Here is a 24,959-nt window from a genome sequence, read left to right on the forward strand (position 1 = left end):
ACTGACCCATCTCCACCCCAAGACAACAAATCCTCTGGAGCCAGGACCCCCCGGCATCCCTGGGATGTTACCTGTGGTGTCTTGCTTGGTCACGAAGGATTCAGAGGGGGCGACGGCTGCCGGTCGAGGTAATCGTCTCGCGATGCATATCAGACACGACTGGAAATCTGCCAAAGTAGAAGGGACCAAGAATATGAAAATCAGACACTACAGCCACCACTTGCAATTTAAAATTTTAATTTAAATACCACTGCTGGGCTTGATTGCCATATCCTGCCCTGGGAGTGTTTACCCTGAGCCCTTCAAAGCAAATAGGCTCTGTCTAAACTCTATAAAATTTGCTGGAAAAGAGGTTTCCAGTGCTTGGAGAAATTAATTGTAAAGGCTTCTCAGATCTGGCAGCATTGTACAATAAAAGTCAGTACTAAAAGCCAGCAACTGTCGGCTTCAGGCAAAGTATTTGGTCATAAAATACCATAATTTATTCCTTCCAGTCATGATCTCTTGTGTAAACCGCAATGGATTAATCCAGCTAATGCGCTGGAAAAATAATAGCTGGGACACCAAAAGGAGAGTTGTCAGGGCATTGGCAGGAAAGCAACGGCCCCCACGGTGCCGAGGGAACCCTGACTGTCCCCAGTCCCTGAGGACATCTGCCTGCAGGGAAGCGATTCAGCCCAAAAACGTGCGAGCAGCACCGTGGTCTGGCCAAGTGCAAGGTCCTGCACCTGGGTCGGGGCAACCCCGGTATCGGTCCAGGCTGGGGCTGCAGGGATGGAGAGCAGCCCCAGGAGAAGGACTTGGGTGCTGGGGTGAGACATTGGCCATGACCCGGCCATGTGCGCTGGCAGCCCAGAAACCACCCGTGTCCTGGGCTGTGTCGCCAGCCCGGTGAGCAGCAGGTTTGGGGGGATCCTGCCCCTCTGCTCCGCTCTGGTGAGACCCCCCTGCAGCTCTGGGGTCCTCAGCACAGGACACACATGGAGCTGCTGGAGAGGGGCCAGAGGAGCCCCAGAAATGATCCGAGGCTGGAACAGCTCTGCTGGGAGGACAGGCTGAGAGAGTTGGGGGGTTCACCTGGAGAAGAGAAACTCTGGGGAGACCTTAGTGTGGCCTTTCCGGACTTAAAAGGGGCCGAGAAGAAAGATGGGGACAGACTTTTGAGCAGGGCCTGTTGTGATAGGACAAGAGGTGATGGTTTGAAACCAAAGGAGGGAGATTCAGGTCAGACATGAGGAAGAAATTGTTTACAATGAAGGGTGGTGAGAGCCTGGCCCAGGTTGGCCAGAGAGGTGGTGGCTGAACCATCCCTGGAGACATCCCAGGCCAGGCTGGACGGGGCTCTGAGCAACCTGAGCTGGTGCAGATGTCCCTGCTCGTGGCAGGGGGGGCACTGGGGGGGCTGGGAAGGTCCCTTCAACCCAAACCATTCTATGATCCCCATCCCACCTCTCCTCCTGCCCCTCCTGCCCGAATACTGCCTCACAAGCAGCGGACACTCTCTCCTACCTTCTCCCTCCTCCTTGAAGGACTTGGGCTGGGACACGGTGAAGCACTGCATCACCTCGTAGCGCTGACGAGCCTCCTGGTTGTCGGTGCCCGGCTCGTCGGGCGGCCGGATCAGCATCCTGCAGCTGAACGTGTGGCTGTTGCGCCGCGTCGCTTCCTGAGGCCAAGGAACTCCATTGACTGGGGGATGGAGGAAAAAAAAGAAGGGCTATTAGGAGCTGTACCATGCACATGTCCCCCTGTGACTTTCTGAGGAGGTAGGTCCTATCATCTCCATCTTACGGGCAGGGAAACTGAGGCACGGGGTCTCTGAGCCACTTCCAGAGCCTGGGAGGGCTCCTGCCTCTTGCTGTTGTACTTGAAACCCTCCAAAACGATGCTCATGGCAATTTTCCAGCAAGTCCAGCTAAACATCTCCATAGAAATTAATTCTTTCTTTGCTTCCTCCCCATTTCTGGGGAGCAGCAGCGAGAGCTTTTAGAACTGCAGCAGCAAAAAAATCCCCTTTTTTCTATAACCTGGCTTTTCCAAAAACCTCTGGGCACTAGCTGAATGATTTCACTAACCCTCTACATCATCTTTGTGGATATCCATCTTCAACCCATATGATTTTGCCACCAGCAGATTCTCAAGTTTTCATGCAACCTGCTCTCCAAGAAGAGCTGAGGGGCTTGTAACATCCAAGGAAAGGAAAAATACACAGCTTGAAACTGGGTAACCACAGGGAAAAGACAATGCCTGAACCTCTACAGGCTCAATCGGATGAGTGCCAATAGATTTGGGTGTTTAAAGACATCATCGTATTTACCCAGGAGGAAGACGAGTGTGAATTTCAGCAAAACATGTATTTTTAAGTCAAGCTACTTGGAAAAGGCTCATCTGCCTTTTGTGTTTCTTCCAAGGTGTGAGGGGATGAGGGATCAGGGGAGGTTGGATGTGGGGAACAATTTCTTCCCCAAAGGGCTGTGGGGCATTGGAACAGGCTGCCCAGGGCAGTGCTGGAGTCACCATCCCTGGAGGGGTTGGACAGACAGAGATGAGGTTCTCAGGGACATGGGGCAGTGCCAGGGCTGGGGGAACGGTTGGAGTCCATGATCTTCAAGGCCTTTTCCCATATAAATGATTCTATATAAATAATATAAAAAACACTATAAGGCCAACATCACTGAAGACACAACAGCATTTTTTACAGCGCTCTCCAAGCACCAGCTGATAAAAAAAAAAAACAACCTCAAGGGTTTTCTTACCCAGAGACTTTGGCAACAAGTTCTTGACGAACTCAGCGTGATCCCCCACGTGCAGGATGCTGTAGACACTGGTGTTCATGAGCTCCTCCTGGTTATAACCCAGGTAGCTGGTCACGTTCTCGGAGACGAAGACAATCCTCCCTTCACGGTTCACGACGAAGAAGAAGCCATCCAGCGCCTGCAAGGGGAAGAAGCCGAGGTCAGGATGCTCCTTGACCCTGGACAACCTTCCTCTGCCTTGCACACCTTGGCTTCATCCCCGCTCCGTGTTCCAGCAACGATCAAATAACAGCACGTTTGCTTAAAACACGTCTCCAGGTCTGCAACCTCCTCTGCTAAGGACGTTCCTGCCACTAAGGACGGTGCCAGTGGAGGAGAAACAATCCTCTGCCAAGGGCCAGAGCAGGCAGAAAGGCTCTAATTTGGCAAGGCACTGAAATTAAGCATATGCTTGATTTGCTTAATTACAGCCCAAGAATGACAGAGCCTTTGCATCGTGCAGAATGAGGGTTTTGTTTGGTTTGGGTTGGGTTGGTTTTTTTTTTTTCATGCGTTTAGGATGCAAGTGGCAAATTCAGCCCTGGAATTGAATGGAGGAGGACAAGCACGACCCAGACCAAACCACACACCACCGGGAGATCTTCTGCTTATTTTAACGAGGACACCATCATGGTTTTTAATTAACTACCATGGTACGGGGTGGTAATTTCTTCCGTAGCTTTCTGGTGCTACGAAATAAACTCAGAGCTGCAGAGCCCACCCCTTGAGAAGGCTGATTGCCAGTTTACGCTCTTCCAAGCACCTAAAATGTTTCATCCAGGCAGGATTTGTTTTTTCTGGAACCTAATTCCTACTTATCCTGCTCATCGACAGCAAGCTCCAGTGGACTGTGATCCTGCAACAAGATCTGGCCGTGTTTCAGAGCTGGAGATGGTGCAGGGACAGGAGAAACTCGGGACGCCCAAAAATTGGTACCCACAGCATCGCCCTCTCCTCCCCGTCCTCCCGTTTGCCCGTGCTGGCAGTGAGGGACTCCGATGGAACTTTATTTAATGCAGTTTCTGAAAAAAAACCCCAGGTTTTGCTGTAGAGCAACATTTAACCACAAAAAACGGGAAGCATTTAAAAAGAGAAAGAAAAAAGAAATCGTTTGTCAAAATGGTTCTGGTGGATTGGCGGCAATTTGCCTTATTCCCAGCTGTTGCCAAGACAACCAGCCTTTGCACTTCAGGCACCCACAAAATATAAAAAGCCCCTGGATGGATTTTAAACCCCACTTGGACCCTTTTCTCCAGGTGATGCTGGTTTTGGGGGCCGGGGGAGCAGGGAAGAGGCGGCAGCCGGTGGGCAGATCCAACTTGCACACCCCCCATTCCACCAGCTGAGCATTTCTCCACGGCTTAAAATATTAAATTACCTCATCAGCTTAATTAGTTATGGAAGTCAAGCCCAAAACAACAAGTCAAAGAGGCAAAAAAACCTTCCTAAAAATGAACAAAGTGCTTTTTAATGGCCCTTTTTACCTCCACTTTTCCGGGTCTGCAAACCCCGCCTGAGCCCAGGGCTCCCAGAAGGAGCTGGAAGGCACTTGGGGGATGTTTTTTGGGCTGCGGAGCGCTTGGGGACCAGCGAAACCACTAATTGCTCCTTGCAATCAATCCGCACGGAAAATAAACTCGGCGCGGCAAGGGCTTGGCATCCGCAAAGGGCTTCGCGCATGGGTTGGGGTCAGCCACTCAAGCGCACGGGAGGAGAACGATTAAGAAATGACTCCTCAGCCTGTATAGATAATAACCGCCGTCTAAATATGAATTTTAAATCGCATAATACAGGGGGAGTTGTTTACAAAGCGGCGTCGACCAAGCAGTAACGCATCTCTGCAGAAAGGACGCATCAATACCCAGCCCAAGCACGAAGGGTAATTTGGAGTCGTGAGCTGGCTGATTTAATTAATTTCCTTTTTTTTTTTTTTTCAGTCAAGACCTCAGGTTTTCCAAGGCTGTTTCTATTGCTGATGTGCTGCTGTCCTCGCTTCATTCCCCATCACCCAAGGGCCACAACGAGCCGCCTTTTCCCACGTGTGGACACGGACACGAGGGGATGGACCCAGCTGAACGACGCTCATCATTTCGGCGATGGAAAGGCACGTTCCCCAGGACCACGCCGCGAAACAGGCGGATTTACGGTGGATTTAGGGACGCTGCTCTCTCTCTCTCTTGGATTTGTTGGCTCTGCCGCTGCTCTCATAGGATGATTTCTCCCAATTTAACCCAAATCCTGGTGTTTTGTTGAGGTTCTGCCTTCTTCTCCTGCATCACTTTGTATTCCCGTGCCTGTTGCACTCCTCAAAACCTTCCCAGCCTAATTTCTAAACCCCTTCTGCATTTTTGCCTCTTTTAACCCAGCACCTCTGTATCCAACTCCCCCTTAACTCCATCCACACATTTCCAGCACCCATTTTCCAGCCGTTCCACAAATTTGATCCTTCCATCTTTTGGAGATGCAGAAGAGGCCAAAAATGTGATGCAGGGGGGTGAAATCTCTCTCCCCAGGTATCCTGAAACCCAGGCTGGTTTTCTGTCTCAAAAACGATGCCACATTTCACCTCCCAGCTCTTGGGCTCCCACCAGAAAACGCAGAGCAAATCATCGGGCTGTGTCATGTCGGCAATTATGCTCTTACAGTTAATTAAACGAATCAGACGCGGCTTCCTTTTGGGTTGTGAAAGTGTAATTTTCTCAGGTGGGTTCAAGGCAAGAAGGCGGATGTGGGAGGGTGATCGTCATCCCCCCAACCCCAACCTCCCCCTGAGAAACTGATGATTCTGATTCTGTGAAATCACCGGTTGAACCATTTTGGATTTGAAGTTCTCTCTGGGGCCTGGATATAATAAAACCTTGACATAAAAACCTTCTCCATACCCCATCAGGTCCAACTCAGAGCTTCCTCCTGAGACAGGATTCTTTCTGATTTATTGATGGCAACAGAAACGCAGAGCACTCTCCTCATCCTCCCTATTTTTCAGAGCACTGGAGGATTCAGATCTGCTGAAAACCACCCACCACAAGACTTAACTCACCTCCCAACCAGAAGCAACTCGATATTTTAATGCTGATATTAAGAAGCTACGCAGAACAGCTTTGACTTAACCAAGTCCAAGTTCCATCAAGACTCACTTTCCAATGCGTTTGCTGACACGAAGGACTAAAATCAGTTTACCTGCAACTTAGGCCAGGGATGCAGCTGGGTTTAGAGCATCCCAACTCCGTCCCCGTTGCCTTCCTCCTCTGTATTTCACTTTTTTAGGGCAGTAGCGAGACCTTGGCAGCATCAACAACAACATTTGAGCACCCACCTCCAGGAGAAGAGGTCCCAGAGACTCCTTCTCAATCACGCCTTGGCTGCTGGACGAGATGTCGGACTTCTGGACTTCATCATCAGCTGCTTTCTCTGTAGCAAAGGAAAAGGGACGGTTTAGCCAAAAAAAAGGTCATTTTACTACTGAGTTATTGCCTATAATAATGTTTTTAGGGACATGGTTTAGAGGTGGACTTGACAGCGTGAGGTTAGCAGTCAAACTCGATGATCTTAAAGGTCTTTTCCAACCAAAACGATTCTATGATGCTAAAATACTAAGAGGCAATGCAGGATGTGCACCAAAAAACTCCAGCATTTGCATTTCATCCCTCGGTCCCATGAAGATATAATGGCATTTCTAACTATTTATTAATGATTATAACACAAAAGCACTCATTCGATCACAATCTACTGCCAGCAGGAAGGAAAAACCCATCTTAGGCAGAAGCCTGCAGGAGACATCCAAAATCAACATTTTGAAAAGGAAACGGTATATCCAGTTCAGCGCAAGCTACAATATTTGATCTGGAACTTTTCGGACAACACTTTGTGAAAAAAAAAAAACCACGCTTGGAGCAATTCAGAGAGAACACGCTGTGCCAAAGGAATCCTGCTGGAGGAAAAATAAAGCAGCTCCTACCAGGGATATACGGGGAATATCATGGATGCTGGTCAGCCGAGGATGGGAAAAGAGCATCCGACACGGAGCAGGTGATGCTGCTGGAGGAAAACCCTTATTGCTGAATAATCCCTTTGGGGGAAAAAAAAAACCAAAACAAAACAACCCAAAAACTCATAGAGAGAGCCCTGTTATTTATCTTGCACTCCCCCGAAAGGTGCCAGCCACGTCTCGCAGCTTCTCCGAGGAATTCGGGGTAAATCCAGCAGCCAAAGGCGGGTGGCAAGTGGGATGTGAGAAAGCTGGCGATTGCGGGCAAGGGAGCCACGGTGTGGCTGGTGTTCCGGGGCTGTTTCACAGAATCCCAGAATGTCAGGGATCAGAAGGGACCTCGAGAGCTCATCCAGTGCAATCCCCCCGCCGGAGCAGGAACACCCAGATGAGGTTACACAGAAGGTGTCCAGGCGGGTTGGAATGTCTGCAGAGAAGGAGACTCCACAGCCTCCCTGGGCAGCCTGGGCCAGGCTCTGGCACCCTCACCATGAAGAAGTTTCTTCTCATGTTTAAGTGGAACCTCCTGTGTTCCAGTTTGCACCCATTGCCCCTTGTCCTGTCACTGGTTGTCACCCAGAAGAGCCTGGCTCCATCCTCCTGACACTCCCCCTTTCCATATTGATCCCCATGAATGAGTCACCCCTCAGTCTCCTCTTCTCCAGCTCAGAGCCCCAGCTCCTCAGCCTTTCCTCACACGGGAGATGCTCCACTCCCTGCAGCATCTTCGTGGCTGCGCTGGACTCTCTCCAGCAGTTCCCTGTCCTGCTGGAACTGAGGGGCCCAGAACTGGACACAATATTCCAGATGCGGCCTCACCAGGGCAGAGTAGAGGGGAAGGAGAACCTCTCTCGACCTACTAACCACCCCCCTTCTAATGCCCCCCAGGTCCCATTGCCCTTCCTGGCCACAAGGGCCCAGTGCTGGCTCATGGTCACCCTGCTGTCCCCAGGACCCCCAGCTCCCTTTCCCCTCCACTGCTCTCTAATAGGTCATTCCCCAACCTATACTGGAACCTGGGGTTGTTCCTGCCCAGATGCAACACTCTACACTTGCCCTTGTTGTATTTCATTAAATTTTCCCCCGCCCAACTCTCCAGCCTGTCCAGGTTTTGTTTTGCTCCTCCACATCCACGGCCGTGGAAAATCCCTTCACCTCTCTGGGTGCAACAGGGAGAGCAGCGTCCCCACCGCCGCGGGACACGGGTGAGAATAAACCTTGATGGCTGGGAAGCAGGCGTGTCTGGGGCTATGGATGTATTTGCAAAACGGAGATCAATTACTGCTTAATTATGCAGTTTGGGCGGAATATGAGCAGAAAGAGGCAAGTGGGAGCTAAATCTTGATGGAGAGGATACCCGCTTCGTTAATCGAGCATCACGTAGCGAGGGGAAAGCAGGGACACCTCAGATTGCAGATGCTTTTTGCTCCAGTGAGGTTTTGCTCTGCAATACAAACAGGCAAGGTCCTGGGGACAGCCGGAGGGGCAGTGGAAATTATCAGCTGTGCAGCATGCAAAACAGCACATGAGACCTGAAGCATCCGTGGTCCAGGCTCACACAGGCAGCTTTGATTAAAAATGAAGAAGACTCTCTGTGGGTAGCCAAAAAATGACTTGAAACTTGGTCCTCTTATTAATTTTACGCCATTTACAAGGTTTTCCCAGGTACCAGAACCACAAATTCAGCCTCGTAGCTGAAAATTAAGCCGTGTTCTTTCTGTATAACTGGTAATTGTTGGTATAAAGAAAGATGGGGGAGGCGGGATGCGGCTGATGATTCGTGGACAATGTGCACGGTCCAGGGGGACGCGGCCCCGTCCTTGCAGGAATAACATCCCGGGATTTGCCGGGAAACCAAAGGGATGCTCGGAAAACACCCAAGGACCAAACGCATGTGTGGTGGTGAGAGCTGGAGGAGGAAAACCACCCAAACTGGTTTTAAGAGGGAGGCAGCAAGTCATGAACACAGCAGGACAAGGGAAAAGGCTCCTCAACTCCCAGTGCCTTGTGTAGGACCTGGAAACCCTCCTGCGCATCAATAAATACACATTTATCAACCAAATGTCTTTGTGTACCAACAAACCAGGCTGATGAAAGTTCCCAGAGGGCAAGAGATGTTTTCTCGGGATAAATATCCATTAAAAAAACAGCTGAGAGGTTTCTAGGACTGTTGGAGGTTTCCTGCTCATCTCTCTCGATGTTGGTCTCTGTTTCTCATCATCGTGGCACCAAGGGAGCCGTCCCCCCCCACTTGTCCGTAAGCAAAAGCTAAATTGCATTTGCTGTTTTGCAGCATGTTGGATGCAAAGTTTATTACTCGGCATCAAATCACATTTGCAAAATGCACAGATGTGGCACTTTAAACTCTTCACCTCTGCGTCCTCTCAGGATTTGACACATCTTTACCCATTTTCAAGCTCACTTTGGGTGTTTCTCCTTCCCAACTCCGTCCTTCACCCCATGAAGGGTTTGCCCAAAACTTGCTCTTGTGGCCCCAAAACCAACAAGCGACGGGCACCCCGTTTCCAGCACGCACAAGTTTTGGGTGCTCAAGCAACGGTCTGACTTCAACCCTAAAATCCTTGACCCCTGCGTCCTGCTACGGACCCCTTGGGCAGCTCATCTCATCCCCACGGGCCTCAGTTTCCCCTGTTTCAAGCAGAAACCAGAGTTCATCCCACCCAACCCACCTCCGAGCAGTGATGGTTAAATCGTGAAGGAGCAGCACCCTCCTGATGAAGACACCCAAATCCCTTCCAGGGCTGGAAAAACATCCCAAACACCCAAAACCACGCGAGCTGGTACGTACCACAGCATGAGAAATGGCTTTTTTTTTTTTCCCCTACTCTTAATAAATTGATGCACTCAGAGGCGACGCACAGGCTTTCAGCTCTAATCCTCTAATTGGGCTGCAGGATCCTCCTCCTGTTTCAGTGCAATAGTTTCACCTGCCAGCTCCGCACCCATTATTTGGGAGGATCGGGTGGCAGAACGATGCGCTGGCACCATCTCCCTCCCGCACAAGTTCTTCTCCTTCTCACCTTTGCAGCACCAGGATCCGGGAGCAGACGGATCCCTTAAAAATCCTGCTCATCTTCTCCGAGGTGACACATCCCAGAGACGCACAACCCCTTGCAAGCATCAGCGCATCTTCAGTTAATGTCCTTAAAGCAGCTCTTTAGCTTTTCCATCCCGAGCATCAAGGAGTATATGACAAGCAAACTGCTGGTTTGCACCTTAACCCATTCATCTCAATCTTATTTTTATTTTTCCAGCATTAATTGTGGCTGGCGACAGGCTGATGCTCTCGGGGAGCATCGGTCGTGGGCCAGGCATCCCCTGCGCTCGACGCAGGCAAACACAGAGCAAATTCCCAGTTCCCCAAGCTCATAATCTGATTATAAAGCTGGACAGATAGATCCACAGGAAAATAAACCAAGGGGAGCGACACGAGCCCCGGCGCTGCTGCCGTTGGGGCTTTGGCAGCCTTGGGCATCGTAAATCCCCATCGCACAATAAACACCAGGCACGTCGATGGCCCCGATTGGAACTTAATTGCCGCAAATGTGATTAAAGCCTTTTTTTTTTTTTCTTGCGGCACGGAGAGGAGCTATTTTAAATGCGTTCCTCAAAATACACCCCAGTTTTCTGATATGCAGAAGGATATCTGGGCACCTCTGGAGTCTATAGGAGCCGCGGGGTCCTTGGTGCTCCAAAAATATCAGGTCATTGGATTTGAATCGTGAGATAAGTGTGTTACAAGCAGGTCACCCAACACCATCGATAGATACTGTGCATAACTGATGGCCACTGTGGTGCCTGGGAACACCACGGACGCTTTGAAAACAATCTTGTCCCGTGCCAAGCCCGGGCAGCCAAGCTCAGCGTGGGGAGAGGTGACATTTCCAGCTCAGCCTCGCTGTTCCGCAACCACACGAACCTCCTGGCACGAAGTGGCTGATTCTTTGCAGGATGAAAAGAAGCGATGGCGAGGGATGGAGGATGCTGCTAAAGCACAGCGAGACTGGGAGTGATAGAATCATAGAATCTTGGGAACACAGAATCATTTTGGTTGGAAGAAATGCTCAAGATCATCGAGTCCAACCGTTCCCCCAGCCCTGGCACTGCCCCATGTCCCTGAGAACCTCATGTCCGTCTGTCCAACCCCTCCAGGGATGGTGACTCCAGCACTGCCCTGGGCAGCCTGTTCCAATGCCCCACAGCCCTTTGGGGAAGAAATTGTTCCCCAGATCCAACCTCAACCTCCCCTGGCGCAACTTGAGGCCGTTTCCTCTGCTCCTGGCGCTTGTTCCTGGGGAGCAGAGCCCGACCCCCCCTGGCTCCAAGCTCCTTTCAGGCAGGTCAGAGATCAGAAGGTCTCCCCTCAGCTCCTGTTCTCCAGCTGAACCCCCAGCTCCCTCAGCCGCTCCCATCACCCTTGTGCTCCAGCCCCTTCCCCAGCTCCGTTCCCTTCTCTCAACTCGCTCCAGCACCTCAAGGCCTTTCTTGGCGTGAGGGGCCCAGAACTGCCCCAGGATTGGAGGTTTGGCCTCCCCGGTGCCCAGCACGGGACGGTCACTGCCCTGGGCCTGCTGGCCACACTACTTTTGATGCGCTCGGGTGCCCAGATGCTGGAAGCGATGCCCAGCAGCGCAAAGCGATGGGAACAGATTGGGCATCACCAAGAGCCGCTCTCCCCGTCCCCCAGCCGTATCCAGGGGTACCACAGGGTGTGCAGCTCCTCCCGGGCTCGCGCGGTGGAAGGACGGCACGGAGAGATGCTGGGGGGCAAAAAAAAGGGGGGGTGGGAGGTGAACAGAGTAATAATCAATCCCCCTGGCAAAGCGAGGGCTGACAGAGGGGTGACAAGCTGCTGAACCAGCGGGGAGCAGCCCAGGCCGGGGGGACAGCAGCAAGTCGAGGCGTGCGGACGAGCAGCCGATCTGTTTGGAGCATTTTCCCCGCTGATTTTAGAAGACGACAATGCACGAAGTCCTTTTTTCTTGTTAATAAAAGACCAAAGCACACACGAGAGAGGCAAACTGTTATTTCTGCTCCTCTGAAAGAGACGGCGCAATATCTACCCCCCCAAAAAACTGGCTCAGACCCTCTGCCCCAAAACCACATCGCGTAGAGCAAAACTGAAAAATGTGGCTTTGGCAAGCGGGTGCCACCACCCCCCTGCCCACACAGCTACAGGGTCACTGGTGTTTTCCCCTTTCTTTGTCTCTTTTCCCTCTTTACATTATTATTTTTTATTTTCCCAGCCTCCCCAGTTCATCTTAGTTGCCTCCATTCCTTTTTCAGGTCTTCTGCTCTTTCTCCACCACAATTTTGGTGGCATGGGGCACAGCAAAACCATCCCCAGGATCCTGCACTCGCCTCCCTCTGCTTCCAGACTTCTATAGCTAAAACCCCAATATCTGGAGAAAATCAGGCATCCAAGACAGGGAGAAAATCCAGCATCTAAGGTAGGGAAAAGGCAAGTGGTGGAGAGGAGCTGTGACCTCCTGACCACGGCCGGAGACGTTCCCCGGAGCAACGTTGAGACCACGACCATGCAGCTCGAGGACATGACCAGAAAAGTCCCCAAAAGGGCTGTAACTCATCATGTTTTACCCAAAACACATCGTGTTATACCCAAAACAAGACAAAGCCCCTTGGCCAGGAGAGCGCCTACACTCCAAGGGGCTGGAGAAGCCACCAGAGTGATGGTAGGAGCACAGGGTTGGTGGCTTAGGGGACACTTCCCAGAGCCACTCCAAAGCAGAGGGTGGAAGAGGAAGGAAAATGGGGGTGAAGGGGTGGAGATCAGAAGATGTCCGGCCTTGATGTCCATCTGCCGTGTCTCGGGGAGTCAACCCCGGCCCCGCAGGCTCCACCGCACAGAGCTCCAGCCGCAGCATCCAGGGCAAGTGCTACCGTCTCTCCATCTCTTAAATCTTTTAAATTAAAATCATACCAGCTGTCTGATTCTGCTCTTCACATAAAATTTTGCAGTTGAAATGCCCTTTTTTTTTTTCTTTCCCAGAAATGAGAAAGGAGTATCTGAAAAACAATATCTTTCATGTGGGTCTTCTAAAACAGAACATAAAACCTACAAAATAGGGTTTTGTTGAGAAACGTCATGAACGCAGAAAATCAGAACAATTGTTTCCACTTACTCAGAGCAAAAATTTATAATAAACTGCGTTTTGTCTTGAGTTGTGAGGAGCTCGCTGCCGCTCCCCAAGGAAACCCCCACGGAGAGGCCCCCGCGACCCAAACGCTGCCCCACACTCTCCAAGGGCTCGTTTTCAACCCCAGACTTCTATGCGCAACGTTCATTCTTCATTTCTCATGACAGCAGCCCCAAAAGTCTTTGGGTTTGGATTTTTCTATTCAAAATTCAACGGCTCAAAGGCAAAAGAGCCCAAGCGAGGAGGATTCGAGGCTGTTCCCAGAGCGCGTTGGGTGCCCCGGTGGGTACCAAGGATGCAGGACAAGACGGAGACGTTGATGTGATGCCTGGAAAACGCGATGGAGCACCAGGCACAACATCTCCCCGTCCCGCTCCGCAGCCTCGCAGAGGGTGATGTCAGCTGAACCCCCCAGATCTCAGCCAGCTCTATCTGATTTTTAAAAGACGAGCGAGGAAAACACAAAACAATCCACATCTGTAGTTTCTCAAATGAGGAGCTTTGATTTTCAGTTAATTAAAATCAGATGGAACAGACTCGGTGCAGCCACGGACCGAGAGCGTGACAGAAAGCTGGGCCATTAATTAGTGCCTACTATGGGGTTCATCAGTCCCGTAAACCCAACAGGAAAATAAAAAAGCCATAAAAATAAACTCCTTGGCAGAAGGTGTGCAACTTCCAGTGGAGCAGGAAAAATATGGTTTAAAAAAGCCAAGAGAGAAGAAGAAGACAATGGCATTGATGCAGGAAAGCAGCAGGAAAGGGGAACCAGACAGTAGAAATGGAATTTTTTCATTATTTTAAATGATATCCGAAGAGGACGGCATGTCCAGGCCTATCTGCCAGGTGAGGGATGTGTTGGGGGAAAGACTCGGAGCATCGCCGGCTGATGGAGGTTACTCTAAACCAAAATTCCAGATTGGAAGCTGAGATTTGCCCAACACCCCCATATTCAACGTCAGTACATTCACATGGAGGCAGCTGCAGAAAACCCAGCCCAGAGTCCTCCTTTCTTCACTTCCACAAATACCAGATTCCTCTAAAACACTGTATGGAAATCAGCAGCTCTTGGGTTGTATAACTTTTTATTCTAGTGGGAGGAAGGAAATTATCTGATCGATGAATTAAAAAAAAAACCTGTGGAAAAATACAATCTGTGAGATTCAGAGCTTGAAAACACCAGCGCCAAGAAATAGAAGAGCAGATCTCGGGATCCTTCCGATCCCTGCGCTCGCCGGTTTTACACCACCCGTTGGGATGGTCTATTGGTGACAAGCCCAACCGTGACGCCAGGTCACCCTGGGACACCGGGGTGAGATCCACCTCATGGAGCACGGGACATCTGTGATGGAGACGCTTCCGCCTGAACTACTCGCCTCCTGCTCTCATGCTCTGCCTCTCCTTGAGGCAGCTGGACCTTGAATTCTGGGTCAGTTCTGGGCCCCTCACACCAAGAAAGGCCTTGAGGTGCTGGAGCGAGTTGAGAGAAGGGAACGGAGCTGGGGAAGGGGCTGGAGCACAAGTGTGATGGGAGCGGCTGAGGGAGCTGGGGGTTCAGCTGGAGAACAGGAGCTGAGGGGAGACCTTCTGATCTCTGACCTGCCTGAAAGGAGCTTGGAGCCAGGGGGGTCGGGCTCTGCTCCCCAGGAACAAGCGCCAGGAGCAGAGGAAACGGCCTCAAGTTGCGCCAGGGGAGGTTGAGGTTGGATGTGGGGAACAATTTCTTCCCCAAAGGGCTGTGGGGCATTGGAACAGGCTGCCCAGGGCAGTGCTGGAGTCACCATCCCTGCAGGGGTTGGACAGACGGAGATGAGGTTCTCAGGGACATGGGGCAGTGCCAGGGCTGGGGTAACACTTGGACTCCATGAGCTTGAGGATCTTTTCCAACCAAAATGACTCCATGATTCTATGACGGCTCCATCTAACGCTCTCAGAGGCATTTGCCAAGAGCCTGTCCCCAACAACCCATGGCAGCACTGGGAAGTCGCACTGAAGCCCAGGGCTGGTCCCAGCAGATACCAGCCTCTCCGACCACTGCAGAAAACATCAAATCCTAAAAGGATGAAACCACACAGACTTGTTCATTCGCCAGCATAGATTTGCTGGTGGGACACTGGATTTATAATGAGGTCAGTGATTTCAAGGCAGCTTTTAAACCGTGTGAGGAAAAGATACAACAGGGCAGCGTCTACAGAAATGCAGCCGTGACTTATCCTTCCACTTGCCTGGAAAACCCTTCAACATGGATATTTCAGAACCAGGACGACATCTCATGATGCTTTGGTGCAATTTGCCATACGGAGCTGATGGCAGGTCCCACCGGCAGGAGGGCTACAGCCACCTCCACCACATCTACAACCAGGCCCGACAAACGGACACTCCCGACAGGAAACAACCCAACACCGTACTGGAGCTTCAGCCTGGTCATCCCATGCTCAAGCAACATTAGAATCAGAGAATCACAGAATAGTTTGGGTTGAAGGGACCTTTGAAGCTCATCCAGTCTAACCCCGGCCATGAGCAGGGACATCTTCACCCAGATCACCTTCCATGTGGCTATGGGCTGCTCACCAGTTTTGGCTGCTCCTCCAACTGGTATTTCCCCTCTTTTCCCACACAGAGGATAAAGATTTTGAGGGCAGGGATTTTCTTTGGCTTTTTAAAAATTTTTGCTTATTTTTTTAAACAGGTATCTAACCAGCAACAGGCACAACCAAGCTCCTCAGGGCTCCATGATGGAAATACATCCTCAGTCTTGTTTTAACCTATTTGACCCTTACTATAATTTGCAAAAAAACATATTCCAGCGTTGCCCTCATCCTCACCAACTGCTACATGCTCAACTGAATGGCAACCGGTGACATCCTTCCAAGTGAGGACCTCACCGAGGATGGACAAGACATGTACCTAATGAGCCTAGGACATTAATCCCCGTTAACGCTCCCATTTTCCAGCTGAAGAAACGCAATGCACAACCACACACGCTTCTGCAACTCCTCCTGGAGTGGATCAAGAAGTTCGCTGGCATCTTCTGAGCTGAGATGCCGTAACATGCCACATGAATGCTCATAACCCAAAAGCAACCAGAGTTGGCTTCAACCAATGCTGGTTTCACGCCCCATGGTGGTTGACCAACTGGTGGGTCTCTTGAAGGACTCCAGGTAGACCTGATGTACCATCAGGGTACAACAGCACCAGGAGTACAGATTAAGATCCAAGACACCACTCCTTGCTCCGATCAACAAACACCACCTTCTTTGGCAAAGTTTATATGGAAAACTCTATTTTTCTGCATCTGATTAAACCCTTGTGCAACGGCGAAGGGCTCAGAGCAAAGGGTGCTGCCATAAAACAGAAGGAAAATGGTTTTTCTTTCAGTCTTCACACCTTTTAGAGTTAAACATTAACGGTGTCGAGATGTCTTAAGTAAAAAAAGGCTGGTTGTCTGAACAATGTCAGGAAAAATTATATGGTGCTGAGTGAATGCAAAATTAATGAGCGCTGAATGCTGACAGGAGAGAACAGGCATAAGGAGCCGAGACTTTTTTATAGTCGACGCTGAGATCAAGCAGGTAGAACATTTCCATCTTGCTGGGGGAAGGAATAAAGGGAGAAAAAAACTTTAATCTCAAATCTGGAGGATTTAATTCCTTCAAAAACTGTGTCACCTCTGCACGGCCAAATCTGCAGAGATGAGAAAGGGCTAGATGTATCTCCCCCCCTGATTTTAATTCAGCCCTGGCATAGCCTTCCTTTTCCTCCTGCAGGCATAAAATACGTCGCAACACCACTTTAATGATCCAACTTAATTTTGCAAAGAATTTGACTGTCGTTTCTCAAAGCGTAGCGTCTTGAAGCCCTGGTACGCTGCGTGTTCAAGTCTGGGAGAAGTTCCTATTAAAAATTCACTCGTGTCAACTGTTAAACTAGCTGGATGCTCAAGTTGCACAGGCACGTCCAAGATGTGAACGGCACCGGCGAGAAGCCGCCTGCCAACGCGTGCACACCACGCAAAGCTTGAGCACGGCGAGTGGGGAGCACAGACCCGCTCCTCCAAACCTGACTCTCTTGCGTCTCCCATATGTCCCCCACCGGCTGCAAAGGGACACCTGTGAATCTGCAGCCATCATGGGGATCGACTTGCGCCAAAGGGATCTGTTGGAGGTCAAGGGTAACTTCGTGGTGTGGCATAAATGAACTGAAGGGTGGATGGAACACGTGCGCATGAGTGTGATCAGTAGGTGCACGTGCAGCTCCAGGCCGTGAGATGCCCCTAGCGGGGACACGGATTGGCAGGAGCGAGCCACGTGGTATGGGCAGCTACCTTGAGAAGATAGAGGCACGTGGTATGGGAAGCTATTCAGGAAGGAGGACTCATGTGGTATGGGAAGCCACCCAGAGAAGATGGAGCCACACGGTATGGGAAGCTACCTAGAGAAGATGGAACCACATGGTAAGGGAAGGTACCTAGAGAAGACAGAGCTACATGGTACGGGAAGCTACCCAGAGAAGACGGAGCTGCATGGTATGGGAAGCCACCCAGAGAAGATGGAGCCATGTGGCATGGGAAGCCGCCCAGAGAATCACATGGTAAGTGAAGATACCCAGAGAAGATGAAGCCTTCTGGTATGAGAAGCCACCCAGAGAAGATGGAGCCACATGATAAGGGAAGCTATCTAGAGAAGTTGGAGCCATGTGGCATGGGAAGCCACCCAGAGAATCACGTGGTATGGGAAGCTACCCAGAGAAGATGAAGTCTTCTGATATGGGAAGTCACACAGAGAAAATAGAGCCATGTGGTATGGGAAAAAACTCAGAGAAGATGGAGCTGCATGGTACGGGAAGCCACCCAGAGAAGACAGAGTCTCATGATATGGGAAGCTACCCAGAGAAGATAGAGCTGCATGGTACGGGAAGCTACCTAGAGAAGATGGAGCCTCCTGGTATGGGAAGTCACCCACAGAAGAAGGAGCCATATGGTATAGGAAGCCACCGGAGAAGATGGAGCTTCCTGGTATGGGAATCCACCTGGAGAAGACAGACCAAGCCACACGGGTGAAGACTGACTGCTTTCTTGTCGATCTGCACAGAGCCTCCCCAGGAGGACCTCACCTCCAAAGTGAACTTCCAGTGCAACCATCACCTGCAGAACTGTGGGTGCAGCACGAGATGCTGGATGTTCCCGGTGGGTACACAAAGGCAGAGCCCTTGGGTTCTCCCCATCCCAACGCGGGAGAGCGCCTGGGAGAACAAGGAACCAGGCTGAACATCCATTCTTCCTGGAAAATACTGCAGAGACTCATGTGATGGAGTTCTGCACCTAGGACCAAGGCGCAGCTACCTGCAACTGATTTTTTAAGGACCATATCCATTATTTCCAACACTTGGGATGGATCAAACTATTCCCTGCTCCCATAAGAAAGTGTCCACGCACATAATTCACTGTCTCAGCACAGCAGCTACACCAAACCCAGAGCAAACATGGAGAACCTGATCCACCACTCCAGCGTTCGTCAACCCTGCTCATTGTAATACAGACTTAATGAGTTAAAGGGTAGTTATAGAATCATAGAACAGTTTGGGTGGGAAGGGACCTTCCCAGCTCCCCAAGTGCCCCCCTGCCATGAGCAGGGACATCTGCACCAGCTCAGGTTGCTCAGAGCCCCGTCCAGCCTGGCCTGGGATGTCTCCAGGGATGGTTCAGCCACCACCTCTCTGGCCAACCTGGGCCAGGCTCTCACCACCCTCAGCACAAACAATTTCTTCCTCATGTCCAGCCTGAATCTCCCTCCTTTAGTCTAAAACCATCACCCCTTGTCCTATCACAACAGGCCCTGCTCAGAAGTCTGTCCCCATCTTTCTTACAGGCTCCTTTTAAGTAATTAAGTGAGACTGGAGGTTTAATTAATGAATGAAAACCTGTTTTGGAAGGTGGACTTCCTAAACAATCAAAGGCAGAAGGAACGGTGAGAAGTATCATTTTAAACCATCCAGATGGTGGTGTTGGTTCTCTACCCAAGGCTCTGGTGAGGCTTTAAGTGCCCCCAAACCCCCCGGGATGAAATCGTGGGGCTCGGGGGAGGCAGAAGAAGCCAGATGAGGAGCTCGACAACCGGGCACTGGGGAATAACGTGGCCCCAGAGGGAGCGAGACGGCTCCTGCATCTCTCACGCTCGTGTCCCGGCAAGTTTGTTTGCTTTGCCCAACCACAGCGCTCAGCACAATAAAAGCCATTATCTCCTTGTACAAATCTCCCTTTATTTCCTCCGCTCACAGGAGCGTTAGGAGGATTAAGGTCTATAGAAGTTTGTTCAGGGGAAAATCTGAAATGAAAACAGTCAGACTTGCATTGCTGACTCCAAGTATGTTTTCTTTTTTCCCCGTAAGAAAAGAGGTTTATCGTGTTAGTTCTTGCTTTTTAGGCACGGCAATGCTCGCACCGCTGGCCGCTCTGATGGGTCAATAATGAGATGGGCACTTGCAGAGGTGTTTCAGGGTGAGTTTCCCTCTGAAACCCCTCTTAGGTGGGACACTCGTTGACTAGGTCAGACGAGACGCCTCCAGCACGGCTGCCAGAAGAGATGTGGGACAGACCTCGCTCATCCTGCTCCTGCACCCAAAGGGATGCAGCTCATGGGATCCACAAACCCACTTCTGATCATCAACCAAATGAACCGGAGTCCAGAGCAGAGGGAGGAGAAGCTCACAGGAGACAAAATCCTGCCCAGGTGCCATCCCGGGGGGGAAGAAGAACCTTAAAATAGGTTTTGTCCATCTCTACGAAGGGTAAGGACGGCCACGAAAAGGGTTTTAAAAGAAGGGGATTTTTTTCCTCTTCTTTTCCTACCTCTCTTAAAAATGAGACTGAATCAAGGAGGGGAAAAAAAAGAAAAAATGAGGAAAAAAAAAGCTAATCTAAAGCAGCAGAAGGCAGGAGGAGGAGTGATTTCCACAGGTGGTTTATGACTTTCTGCATGATCCCCACGCCTGTTACATCCTATCAGATCCTCTTCTTACGGTGAGGTGCTAAAGGATTTATTAGTTCTTGACAGTGTGAGATGTTTAAAAGCTTGAGGATGTAATAACCAAATGTTCACTTGTTAAAATAAAGGCACCGTTTGGAGAGGTCTGTGCAATTCTTAGCAGCCTCCCCTTCCCCTTGCTCTATATTTAAGCTGCCAGCTAGATTAAAACTGTCAGAGCAAGGATGAGAATTTTATTGACATGCTTTGTAGGTGGTACGGCTCCATAAAATAAACATATACAGGGGATGCTCCCTGGTGCTGCTGCACAGGCAGAGATTTTTTATAGTACTGACCCGGGGGAGCTTGTATCTGAAATCAATCCCTGATAGAAAGCAGATTATTCCAGAAGATACAGAGAGACAGGCTTCGCAAACGTCTGCGGAGAGCGCGGGATGCAATCTGGTTAACATTTCACCTTGAAACCAAACTGCGGAGAAGAGGAAGGCGTGAAATTCCCCACACCCGCCCCAGCAAACTCGTCAGCCCTCGTGCGCGAGGTGCAATTAATTACTCTGATAACGGGGAGGTTTTAATCCCGGGAAGGGTGTAGGAGGGAACATGGGGCAGGGGATTCAGGCGGATGCTCGGGAGGCAAAGCAAAGATTCTCGCCCCAACGTTGTGCTGGCAGAAGTTGCTGCCGTAGGCGGGAATTTCACTCTTGAGGCATTTTTCAAAATCAAAATGTTCAGATTTATAGAGATGGGCCAGTCTGACTTCCTGAAGACCACAGAGCCATCAAGGTTAACTTCTCTAGTAGCCAGCATTTTCCATTCTTGTTAGTGTTTATCATGTCATCATCACATCCCCACTCTTTTTTTTTTTCCCCCTCCAGATACATTCAACAGAGCTCTTCAACCTTCCACACTGCGAGACATCTTCTCCAGCCCCTGGCTCTGGATTTTGCAATCCCCTTCCAGTGTGGATACCACGCCTGAGCTCCAGTTTTGTCCCACCAACACCACACACATGTAACATCACCCAAGAGAAGCCCACCTTGCTTTTCATCGCACTCCAAGTTCACACTGACTGCCTTCACTTCCAGGATCTCCACGTCTTCTTGAATAATTTTGTACATCCTTTCACATCCATGAAGATGTTGGACGGCACTGAGATCTACCAGAGACTCCCCAAAAGCTCCATGAAACTCAATGTTGAGAATAAAGGCATTTCATCAGGATAAGGGGAGGTCACCTGCGTTCCTTTGGCACCCAAGGTAAGGTGGTCATGCAGGGAGAAAACACACATCAGCTCAAGGGCGGGTTGACCAAAAAGAAGACCAAATGGTAAAAAAACCTACCCAATTGCTCTGCTAAACTGTGTTAATTTCTCCCAGTTTCAACTACTTGAACGTCATGCACTCATCCACCAAGAACACGAGCTTTGGCTAAAAGTTGGAGATGGCTTAATGGAGGTGACAAGACCAAATAACCACCATTACCTCCAGTGTACCATGGGTGGTGCCAGCAACAACCTAACGCTACTGGTAAGATCTGGTAAGAAAAATCATGTCAGTCTGGGCCAATTCACTCAAGAAAAATCAACTTTACTTGGAAGAAGTACAGAAAAGAGCTGTTGGGTTGATTAAAGGAAAGGCGTAACTATTTGACACCAAGATCCTACGAGAGCTTGGTGTGTTGGATAAGTCAAGTGAAGGTAGAGAACGAGAGCAACAACTTCATAAAAATATATTAGGGAAGGGTAGTAATTGCCAAACGGAAGAAAAAAAAAAAACAAATTAAAGGGCAGTGTTGGCACAGAAACAATCTGAAACTCATTTCCACCAAAACTGAGCAGGTGGTTTCATGCTCTTCAGGATCTCAGAAGGATTCCTGGAAGGATGAAGTTAAACAGCTCAAAGGACTCAATGTGTTTGTTCTCTGTTTACCTTGGCTCAGCCTCACACTTGAGGGCTTTCAGTGGGCACCTACCGAAGCCAAGGAGGAATTCCCCCTCCCCGCTGACGTCTCATCTGCCCTCCAGGGCTCGGTTGTTTGTCTTTCTCTGGAGCCCTCGAACAAATGGGAAAAAATTGGCCGCCAAGACAGGATGGACACGGTGCGAATCCCTCCCTGCACAAGCAGCTCCATCGGGATTAACCCAACCACCAGATTTGGGATGAAGAAAGAGTTTTCCCATCCCCAGCACCTGCAAGAGACAGCACCGTTGGTCAAGAAGATCCTTCCTGACCTCAGGGATGAAGATGGAGGAATTCGGAGTCTGCAAAAGCAAAACTCCCCTTTTCTGACCTCCCTTGAAGCAAACAAAATTAGGGTAACTCCGATAAAAGTCAATGCATTTAAAGAGGAGACCACAGCACCAGGCTGACAGTTGTAGCCTGAAGACATTCCAATCTAATTTTAGATTTGACACAAACCTTAATGTGGTTTTAATTAATTAAAAAAAATCCTTTAATTAATGTAAACCCCTTAAAGCGGTTTTCATTTACTCCATTTCCAGGAGACGTTTCCACTTATATCGCTCCTCAGATGCCGTTCTGCCGCTTGCTTTTGTTCTTCAGTCAAACCTCAAATGTTGGACCTAAACTTCTCTTTATAATACATTGTTGGCCTTTAAAGTTGGGATGCTTTGAGCTCAGACTATTTCTTGAGCATTCGCTTTAATCCTTTTCCAAGCAATGGCGTTTCCATCTCATCTCTGACTACACAAAAACTCTACAACTTGTTCTTCCACTGCGTGAAAGTATCCTCTTGTGGGTCCACGGAAGGATCTCCGTGTTGACTCAGCACATGAAAGCGACCAAAAATTACACTTGAATTCTCTGAATCCAGTAGTTTCTCTCAATTTCTGCACACAAGGCAGAAAGGTGGTGGTGATGTCCTCCTGGCAGCAACACCCACCTTGGGCAGCTCTCTAGGCCACCAAGGAAGGAGCCCAGATGTGACGTGGGAATGCAACAGGACATCCCCAGGGTGCAGATCCCTTGGGAGCTCTCTCCCCCTTGGCTCTCCTGATGGCAACCGGTACTTGGTAGAGCGGCTACTGGCTCCTGTCTTCAACCTGCTCCATCTGCACATCCAGCCTGGGCACCACATCTATGTGACCATCACACACTGCGTCCAGTTTTGGGACCCCACTGTAAGACAAACTGGAGTGAGTTCAGTGGTGGCCACCAAGATGGTCAGGGCTGGAGGACTGACCCTGAGAGCAGAGGCCAAGGGAAGGGCTTTGGTCAGCCTGGAGAAGAGATGGCTTAGGGGCACCTGACAGCAGCCTGCCCATGCCTACAAGAATCATAGAATCATTTTGGTTGGAAGAGACCCTCAAGACCATTGAGTCCAACTATAACCTACATCTAGCACTAACCCATGTCCCAAGAGCCTCATCTATACATCTGTCCAACCCCTCCAGGGATGGCGACTCCACCACTGCCCTGGGCAGCCTGTTCCAATGCCCAACAGCCCTTTCCACGAAGAAATGTTTCCTAATATCCGATCTGAACCTTCCTTGGCTCAACTTGAGGCCACTTCCTCTTGTAGAGGAGTTATGGAGGTGATGGAGCCAGGTTCTTCACAGCAATGCATGGTGAGAAGATCACAAGCAGTGGGTGCAAGTGAAGCAAGAGACGTTCAGGTGGGACAGGAGGAAAATCTTGTTCATCACGAGACCAGCCAAGTCTTGGAGCAGGATGCACTTGTGCTTCTCCATCCTTAGGGGCTTCCAAAGCCCAACTGGGTAAAGCCCTCAGCAGCCTGGGCCGATCCCAGAGCTGACCCTGCTTTGAGCCCACTTGTCAAACACCAACACGATCCAAAATGGAAATAAGCTTGATGGAAATGAGATGGTTCCAGCTGCACAGAGATATCACCAAGGCCCAGGAAAAACATTTGATTTGTCCAAAAGGACACTGGATTACAAGATGGGGAAAGGAAGAGCTGAAAGAATATTCAAAAATATAAAACGCAAGAAATAGTGCAAGTATAAACAAGGCAGAGCACGTTATGCAGAAGGTACTTTCCGTCAGTGGAGTGGAGGCAGCAGCTCCAAGGACCTGAGAAATTTAACCAGAAACTGGAAATACTGCCTGGGATTCAACGCGCGTCAAGAAAGAAGAGTTCAAATTGGAGTCGGTAAAAGAAGGATATGCAGACAATTCAGGAGGACCCTAAACGAAAAAAAGAAAAGACTAAAGACTTTAACTACATTATCCTGGCAAGATAAAACCAAGTGAGAGAGAAGGTCCCAAAGGCTCCATCCCCTCCTGCACTGGAGATCTCCAGCTCCGTTGCAGACACAGTAACGTGGACTTGGGCTGGATATTTCCTCAAAGCTGATGAAGGTCCACGCAGAGCCCAGGGGCTGTGGCCACAAACCCCTGTGGACTGAAGGTACCGTGGGAGCCTGGAGCAGGGCAGAAGAAACCAGCTGGTTTAACTGGGCTGCACTGGGTTCCTCTGCTTCGGGGTAAAGCTCACCAAGGGGCCTCGGCTCTTGCTTCCACACATTGCACACAACTACTCGCTCTGTGGTTTTATGGGAGTAATTTTATGACCTTTACTAATGTACCACATCACTTGGCTGCTGGGACAAGAAGGGGCTCTTGACTCGGTGCCCGAGGACAATGGCTTCTCCTCTCCAAACCTCACGCTGCTGTCACAGGCTGCAGGAGAAGCCTCTTCTCAGACCACTGCTAAATACCAAGCCAAAGGCTTTTTTGTTCTCTTTTTAAAGCTCATCATGAGTTGGCTTTCCCAAACCCAAGCAGAACCTCAGCATTTGTTCTGAAGAGGCTTCCAAACGTCCCACTGAGGACCCAGGACCTCTCCACGCTCAAAGCTGTCCGTGTATATCACAGAATAAATCCAGGGCCAGATCTAAGCATATGACAAGACAGCGGGGAGACTTAATTAAAGGAAAGCCACTGACAGCCCAGTGATCGTGTGCAACACAGCAGCCAAAATCAATAATTATTTCATATACTTCATTTAATGAGCCTATTGTATTTACCCAAAA

The 24,959-nt window shown here is 50.0% G+C and overlaps 1 protein-coding gene across 5 annotated transcripts in view; it reads right to left on the minus strand.

Annotated features, from left to right (window-relative positions):
* The window catches only part of NCOA1 (nuclear receptor coactivator 1), a 176,600-nt gene that overhangs the window by 30,275 nt on the left and 121,366 nt on the right, over positions 1-24,959 (minus strand). For all 5 annotated transcript variants that reach the window (XM_065631320.1, XM_065631318.1, XM_065631319.1 and 2 more), the window contains exons 5-8: positions 6,112-6,206; positions 2,757-2,934; positions 1,510-1,689; positions 72-167 (exon numbers count right to left, since the gene is read on the minus strand). In XM_065631320.1, the coding sequence (XP_065487392.1) occupies positions 72-167; positions 1,510-1,689; positions 2,757-2,934; positions 6,112-6,206 (549 nt within the window). The remainder of the gene's footprint in view (positions 1-71; positions 168-1,509; positions 1,690-2,756; positions 2,935-6,111; positions 6,207-24,959) is intronic.

This window comes from Caloenas nicobarica, chromosome 3 (genome assembly GCF_036013445.1).
Source record: "Caloenas nicobarica isolate bCalNic1 chromosome 3, bCalNic1.hap1, whole genome shotgun sequence".
Taxonomy (NCBI): Eukaryota; Metazoa; Chordata; class Aves; order Columbiformes; family Columbidae; genus Caloenas; species Caloenas nicobarica.